Source organism: Bubalus kerabau, chromosome 19 (genome assembly GCF_029407905.1).
Source record: "Bubalus kerabau isolate K-KA32 ecotype Philippines breed swamp buffalo chromosome 19, PCC_UOA_SB_1v2, whole genome shotgun sequence".
Classification (NCBI taxonomy): domain Eukaryota; kingdom Metazoa; phylum Chordata; class Mammalia; order Artiodactyla; family Bovidae; genus Bubalus; species Bubalus kerabau.
The window spans coordinates 20463915-20471776 of NC_073642.1; the positions used below are offsets into that span (position 1 = coordinate 20463915).

General features: G+C 50.6%; 1 protein-coding gene across 1 annotated transcript; it reads right to left on the bottom strand.

The window, feature by feature from the left end:
• Positions 1-1448: 1448 nt before the first annotated feature.
• On the bottom strand, positions 1449-7312 carry LOC129634061 (myeloid-associated differentiation marker-like). The gene is made up of 2 exons (XM_055556022.1): positions 7168-7312; positions 1449-2582 (listed from the first exon to the last, which is right to left on the bottom strand). The coding sequence occupies exons 1-2, from the start codon at positions 7258-7260 to the stop codon at positions 1449-1451; spliced, it is 1227 nt and encodes a 408-aa protein (XP_055411997.1). The 5' UTR covers positions 7261-7312.
• Between the last annotated feature and the right edge of the window lie 550 nt (positions 7313-7862).

Genomic DNA, 7862 nt, shown 5'->3' on the forward strand with positions numbered 1-7862 from the left:
GTCACAGGCTGGGCCACACCCCCAGGCTCTAGTCCAGGCCTGGGTGGGGAGCCAGTGGGAGGGGCTCCCAGAGACCTCTGTTTGAGTGAGAGTGGGAATTGACTTGGATTCCTCTGAGCTCTAGGCAAATTTGCGGCAAGTAGAGTATGTGGATTTTGTTTTGTTTTGCTTTCTTTCTCTTCTTTCATGTTTATATTGAGGTTGAAAAGGTTATTATGGACGTGGGAGAATAGAAAAAGCCATTCTCTATGATTGTCAGCAGTGCTGATAGGAATAAGTAGCTCCAGAAAATCTTTTTAAATTGTGCACATTTATATAGTTCAAATTATGCCTGAGTCCCAGAGAAGCAGGAAGCAACATCAAAAAGCAACTGACATAGAAAAACACACGTATGTGTCCCCTCACATTCAAACAATACAGTTCCTTTGACAATGGAAGCAGCAAACCCACCCCCTACAAACCACCTGCCCAAGAAAATTGGAAACTTTCTCTTGAAGAACAGAGTCACTCAGTAATTTTTGACCTCCAGACCAGAAGAAGAAAGTGGAAAACAAAACAAAACAAAACACCCAGACAAATTACAGTGTTAAGGTTGGCAGCATCCATGCTCTTCTCCCTGCAGAGGCAGGATCTGCTGTTTTGATCACTGAGTCAGGGGGACCACATCACTGCCCCTCACAAACACTGCAGACAAGTGTCTTCAAGACTCTGGGGTTCCTCACCAGCTCTTTTTTTTTTTGGATTTCCCAGAGAGTAGTTGGGATGGAGGCCTTTACCCCTGGCTTCCTCTAAAATGCCCTCTAAGCAATGGATGTTTAGTGAGCCTGCAAAAATTCTGGAGCTAATCTCTTGGAGGACTGAGCAGCAAGTGGGGCCCAGGAACCCAGAGTATCTCATGCAAGAATCTCGCCCACTAGAGATTATTGACCTTCAGAGATATTTTTTTAACTTAGAGGGGAGGTGCACTGTACAGTTGCTCCACTGGGAGAAAAAAAGCCCAATCCCTTTCTACCTGCCCACACCCCCTAAACCCCCCAACCACACCATTAAGGCACTGCCAGGGGAACAGACAGGCTTTGGCAATGAGGCCCCTCCAGAGACCCAGCGTGTGATCAGCTGCACAGAGGGCTGTGCTGTGGAGTCAGCACCTTAGGAGGGGGGAGGGGGCAGGGGGCAGAGAAGGAAGGAGTCTCAGGTCCTGATGGATCAGAAGAAGGAAAATGGGGAGAGGTGGTCAGGACATAGGAGATGAGAAAGCCAAGGATGAATGCAAGAGGGGCAAAAAACAGAATATATAGAAAAGATGAGAGAAGCAAAGGAAAGAGGCAAAACAGGATGTGGGCAACAAAACAAGAAGGAGACACAGCAGAAGGAGGGAAGGAAACATAAAGAGAGTGAGATGAATGGGGAAGGATGTGAGGAGGGAGAGAGGGAGCCAGAAGAGGACATCATAGGATGTCTTCACAGAGTGAAGACACCGGATAGGACCAGACAGAATCAGGAGCACTGCAGACATCCTTAGTCCCTACGGAAACCTGGCGGGCCCAGTATACCAGGTCGACCATGTATATCAACAGGTTGATGGCTGTCAGGACGGCCACAGCCAGGCTCTGGTCCCAGGCGCACATGTCGTAGGAGAGCTCATCAACGCAGCTCATGTCCATGAACCGCTGGGGCAGTCCGCCGAGCTCCTCGCTAAACTGGTAGAGTGGCCAGAGGACCATAGAGCTGACATAGAGGAGGACGGAGAGCAGGGTGAGCAAAAGCTGGAAAATGGAGAAGGGCCTGGGCTGCATATATTCCCATTCACCCACGTTTAGCAGGAGGACCACAGCTGCCAGGATGAAGCAGATGGAGTACACGGCCACACACCACTCCAGGGCCGGCTGGTGCAGGTACAGGGAGGTGTTGCTGAGGAAGGCGAAGATGACACCGGCCACGAAGGTCTCCAGCACCTTCAGCAGGGCTGACATGGTGTGCTCATAAAAGAAGATCTCCTCAAGATGATACCAGGCCCTCATCCTGGCCAATTCTATGACATACAGCACAGACGCGATGCAGGAGAAAGCAATGGCGGCGATTGCCCGGTCCCGGTAAGGATGATCAGGCAGGAACTGGACGTAGGTGATGGAGTAGATGATGGAGGCCGAGAGGCAGATGAGGGCAGCGTAGCAGGTGTAGGTGATGCAGATGTTGGGCCAGAAGAAAGGAAAAATGTAATAGAGATTGCATAAGTCGACTATGGAGATGATGAGGGTCATGGCGAAACAGACACACCAGAAGGACATGGACCAGTTACCTATGGCCCCTCTCCAAATGCCCATGTCGGCCACAAGCGAGAAGGCCACACAGGTGGAGAAGAGCTGCGGCAGGCGGAGGAGCAGTAACACACAAAGGATGGAGTCATTGCTTGGGGATATCCACCGGGTGGACATGGTGCTGTGATGATCAGACAGGTCACGGTCACCAGTACAGCAGTGGTCTTCCCTGAGGACCCACCGGAGAAAGGTCCAGTTCCGGAGGTGGATTGTGTCAGATGCCTGGAAAAGGCTCAGGGTCCTGTGAAGGCTGAAGCTCAGGACCTGTGGAGTTGGAACCAATGGCTCAGACATTCAGGTAACAAACAGCACAGCTGCTCCAGAATGGTACTCCCCACCCATCACCCTTGGCCTTGTCAGGAGACTTGTCTTATCCCAAAGCTCCCAGCTGGTTGTGGTCTAGCCTCCAACCATGAACACTGTTGATCTCCCTAAGCTGGCCATTATTTATGGAGACACAGAGACGGATGGTCCTTATCTTTAATCCCAACCCTTCAAGTCTCTCAAAATTGAAAATGAACATTTAAAAAATTGGTAACAAAATTCGACCCAAAGAAACATGAGACAAATTATGATCTTTTTAAATTTTACTTAATGTGACTGTTCAAAAGTTCAGCTGCTCTGTGGGAGAGGGAGAGGGTGGGAAGATTTGGGAGAATGGCATTGAAACATGTAAAATATCATGTATGAAATGAGTTGCCAGTCCAGGTTCGATGCACGATACTGGATGCTTGGGGCTGGTGCACTGGGACGACCCAGAGGGATGGAATGGGGAGGGAGGAGGGAGGAGGGTTCAGGATGGGGAACACATGTAAACCTGTGGCGGATTCATTTTGATATTTGGCAAATCTAATACAGTTATGTAAAGTTTAAAAATAAAATTAAAAAAAAAAAAAAAAAAAGAAAAAAAAAAAAAGTTCAGCTGCCAAAACACTAATGTGTATGATTACAAGGTGCTTTCAGACCCCAGTTGGGTGTGATGTCATGTAGAGTAGATGTACTATGTCACCTGTAGGGAGCTGAAAATTCTGAATTCTAGAGAATATCTGGCCCAATGGTTTCAGAAAAGGGACTATGGAGTGTCCTTTTGACTAACCCCATTTTACAGATGAGAAAACTAAGGAAGGGGAATTAAGTCCTTCCCTAAGGTGGCATGACCATGAAGTTGGAACCCCAGATAAATATGCCAAAGCCGTGGGCATGAACTCTTTGCTCTATAGCACACATGGCAGAAATCCCCTTAGGTGGAGCCCAGGACCAAAGCCTAGAACACACCTTCAGGGCCACGGCCTCCTCCCACAGCAACCTGAAAATACCTGAATCCTGGCCTCTCCTCCCTGCAGCCATCACTAGAAGAAGCTGCCATGTGAGGGGACACAGCCCCACCCGGGGGAGGGCAGCTTCAGAAGTGAACAGGGAGGAGCCATGCGGTGAGAGCAAGGCCGTGGGGACAGGATGAAATGGGAAGTAGGGACTATTGTGACTCCCCTCCCCAATTTTGCCTTCACATGTGACTCTTTTGCATTGGGTCAGGGGACCCCCACCTAGCATGATTCCAAGGTGGAGCGTCATGGAGGAACCAAGGAACGAAATGTTAAAATGCCAGCTTTTTAAGCTCCAAAGCAGCCATCCACGTGCAAATCTAATCCTTTTAAGGGCAGAATCTGAGAGAGGAGGCCCCTGTAGGACCCCTGGCAGAGGCCAGCCCTGAGGATGCGCCTGGGTTGGGGTGGGGGTGAGGGGGCAGAGTGGAGATGACTGGGGGCATCCCAGGGCCCCAGGGGCCCTGAGGCAGCCCAGTAGGGGTCTTCTGACCCAGAAGGGATGCAGGCATGGAGCCAACCTTCCCATGGAGGAGGGGCCGGGACTGGAACTGAGACAGGAGAACAGGGGCCTGAAGGGGTTTCAGGGCTGTGACAGGGACACGTGGCCAGAGTGGCAGGGACCCTGGAGACCACGGAATTGCCCAGATCACCACCCAAGACAGTCCCTCCAGCCAGGGCTGCAGTCCTACTCACACAGGGCCTCCTCCTGGCTCCCGTGTGTGGGGGGAGTGAGGCCTCTCCCAGCCCACCCCCTCCGCAGGGACAGCCGCCCTCTTTCCAAGGGACTATTTGCTGAGAGGCCCCCAGGGCTGAAGGGCAAGCAGCCTAAGCCCCAGCCAGCTTCCTGCCATCAGGGGCCTTGTTGCCTTTGCTGATAATAAACCTGGGACAAGCTGAGGCTGAAAAGAGAAACAGAGAGCAAACCTGAGAACCTCCCTGGCCTCCCAAAGCTCCTTGAGCCCCATTGCAGGGGAGCCCTGGAGCCTGCTGGCCTCCTAGTGGGCACTGCCAGGGTGGGGAATGGGCACTGTGGTGAGGGAGAGAGGGAGTGTCATGCTCTCTGTACCCCAGTTTGATCCCAGTTTAATTACTTGAACTCACCCTGAAATTCCACCTAAGATAAGAGACAACTTGAATGCTTTGAATCCATTGAATGCATCAGAGAGAGGATATGGAGAAGAAGAGGCATGGGTTTCCAACTGTGTGAACCTGGGTCAGGCCTGTGCCCTGGAAAGCAGGAAGTGGAAGTTTGTCTGAGTCTTCCAGCAGACCCTCCTCCACTCTAATCTGTGAGCCTGGACGTGGTGCCCCCTTCAGAGCACAGCCGATGTGGCTGAGCCCTGCCTGCCCGGCAGCCAGGCATGAGGACTGGAAGACAGTGAGCTGGGAAGGTCATGGCCAGAACAGAGGAAGGAGGAGGAGGTTGCAGAAGGGCAGTGAAGGGTGAGATGGGATGGACACTCAGAGTGACAAGGAGTAGAGCCTTCATAGCTGGATGATCAGGCAAGCTACTCAATAGAACCTCAGTCTCTCCTTCTGTTCAATGTCTCTATACCTACTTTGTGTCAATTAAATGAATAAAAGCGTGTGACGGGTTCATCAGAACCTGTCACATGGAACCCTCAATCTGTGCCAGCTACCTCCCCACCCCCCTCACGGAGGACCCAGAAGGCCCTGGCTCTGGACATCAGCACATGCAGCTTGATTTGCTGCAGATCAGGGGCTGCAAACCAGTTTGCACTGCAGGTGGACTCTTGATGTGTTCAGTTTTCCATCACAGTTTCCATCAGTGTTTTCATGAAAAAATGATGTGGTATCACTAACATTACTATTTCTTCCCTGAGTGTTTGGTGGCTGCACATTGTTTTAATTTCACATGAAAATTCGGATTACAGCTCCTTTTCAAGCCTCAGGAGATATAGTGTCACCTGGTTTGGTTCCCTTGGCAGTGGCCTTGCTGGAGATAAGCAGCTGCTAGCCTCTTTTCTTTATATTGTTTTCCATCCTCATCTCTGTTTAGTATTTTCTATATTTCTCTCATTCTCATGTATAACTGACATAAAACAGGACTATGATCATCTCTCCTGTGACTGGTATCCCGTCTTCGGCATGGCCAAGCTTCCTGCTTGCTCACAGGAGCGTCCACCCCTCCATCCAGGGAGCATCCATGTCCTCAACCTCAGCCTTCAATACATTTCAAATGCTGTGAAATCACATGTAGACATGTGTGTACATACATGCATACATGTTTGTAGGGAATATCTGTATCTTTTTTCCTGTTTTGTCAACATGAGACCACGTCTTCCCAGAGCATCTTGTTTTGCACCGCCCCAGACAGGTGCAGCTGGTCCTCTCCAGGGATCCTAGTGCTCTCCAGCCCCTTATTTCCTTCCCTCCTGGCTCCTTGGGCATCAGTGGACCCTCCCCTGTGAGTCTCAGACACGGGGACATAGGATGTGACAAGGGATCCTGGGATCCAAGTGACCACCATGCTCTAGGGTAGGAGGTCAGCAAGTTTTTCAGAGAAGTTTTTAAAAAAAATATGACAAAGAATATATTTTTCATTTCTGGAAATTAAATCTGGTTTCCTAGATTTGCAACAAATTATCACAAGCCTGGCGGCTTAAAACAGCAGACACGTATTCTCTCACAGTTCTGGAGGTCAGCATTTTGAAACAAGGTGTCAGCAGGGCTGCTCTGTCTCTGATGCCCCAGGGGAGGGTCTCTCTTTGCCTCTTTTAGCTTCTGGAGGCCCTTTAGCTTGTCCCATGTTACTGAACTCTGGCTTGTCCGGTCATCCCTCAAGAAGCCAAACACCGAGAGATGAGTGCTGGGCTTTGCCTGGGACGAGGTGCGGCTCCTCCACTGTGAACACAATCATCACTCACGTCTGTGCATGAGCCCATGTTGGACGGTGGTTTGAAAAAAATACTCATGAACATTTCCACCACTTTCTGTGGATCAACTTGGAGGATTTGGTTTTTTCCAGTTTAGTAGGTCAAAGGTGAGAAAAAGATTGTATGAAGAGTCAGTCCCTGACTCTTCTCCTGCACTGAAAGCTCCTGCAGGGAATTGTCTTGGTGGAAATCCACACCTGGTGTGCCCCCACCCCACCCCCACCCCAGGGGACACACTGTGGCCAAATCAAGTGATCTGTCCTGTCTTAAAGGAGAGACTGCTTCAGACCTCCTTTCTTCCTCACACTGTGGTGATCTAAGGCTGTGTCTCGCCAACACACTAGAACCCCTCCTCCTTCCGGGGACTCGAGTGGGGGGAGAGGGGCGCAGATGCCCTGGCAGCGCCTGCCTCGGGCATCAGGACTGGAACCACAGAGCTGGGGCTGGATTCAGTTCCCTAAAAAGCTGACCCCCTCTTCTGCCTCCCTTGGCTGCAGACTCCTCTATAAAGGGGGCAGGCTTTCCACAGTTTCGTTTCCTTTTTGCCTTTAATTTAGTGCCCTTGTTGGAAGAATCCTTACTATGGAGTAACAGGAAGACCTGCACATGGAGTTCCCTCCCACTTACCAGATCTTGACAAAAGAGCTCCAACTGCAAAATACTGGAATAATTTAGAGATCCATGCAGGAACCAATGTTCTTCACAACTGAAAACATACATGGGCAAGGTTGTATTACAAGTAGGAAACCATTTTTTTCTTGATTACAGGGTCATACTGTTAGGAGAACCACACCGACACAACCACCCACCCTGGCCAGGAACCCTAGTAACCACTTGTATGAGTTGTCTTACGACAGGAGGTCCCGGTAAGAAACACGGAACTAATAAGCACCACCGGAAGGGTTCAAGAAAAGTCAAAAGGACACACCACGTGGCAGAGCAGTTCTGGGTTCCCTTACCCTACTGCTCTCCACCCGGGTGCCGTTTCCCAATAAAATCTCTTGCTTTGTCAGCACATGTGTCTCCTCGGACAATTCATTTCCGAGTGTTAGACAAGAGCCCAGTTTTGGGCCCTGGAAGGGGTCCGCCTTCCAGCAACAAATGGCAACTCTGGTGGGACTCTTCTTCGCTGAGACTGACATTCTGAGCACTCGGGGTACTCAGGGGCCAGCTTGCCTGCCAATGGACCAGACATAGTGGCCGCAACTGGGACCCTTTTGTCCCTGGTCTCCTCCTGACGTGGACAACTGGCCAGAGTGCCCCGACCGGTAAGGAACAAGAAACTTTATTTACCTCTCTCTCCTTCCCTCTCTCTTTCCTCT

Coding starts and splice junctions, on each gene's coding strand:
- LOC129634061 (XM_055556022.1), bottom strand. CDS start 7,260: ATGTATGTTTTCAGTTGTGAAGAACATTGGTTCCTGCATGGATCTCTA. Junction 2,583..7,167: donor AGCTCTTTTGTCAAGATCTG/GTAAGTGGGAGG, acceptor CCAACTCCACAG/GTCCTGAGCTTCAGCCTTCA.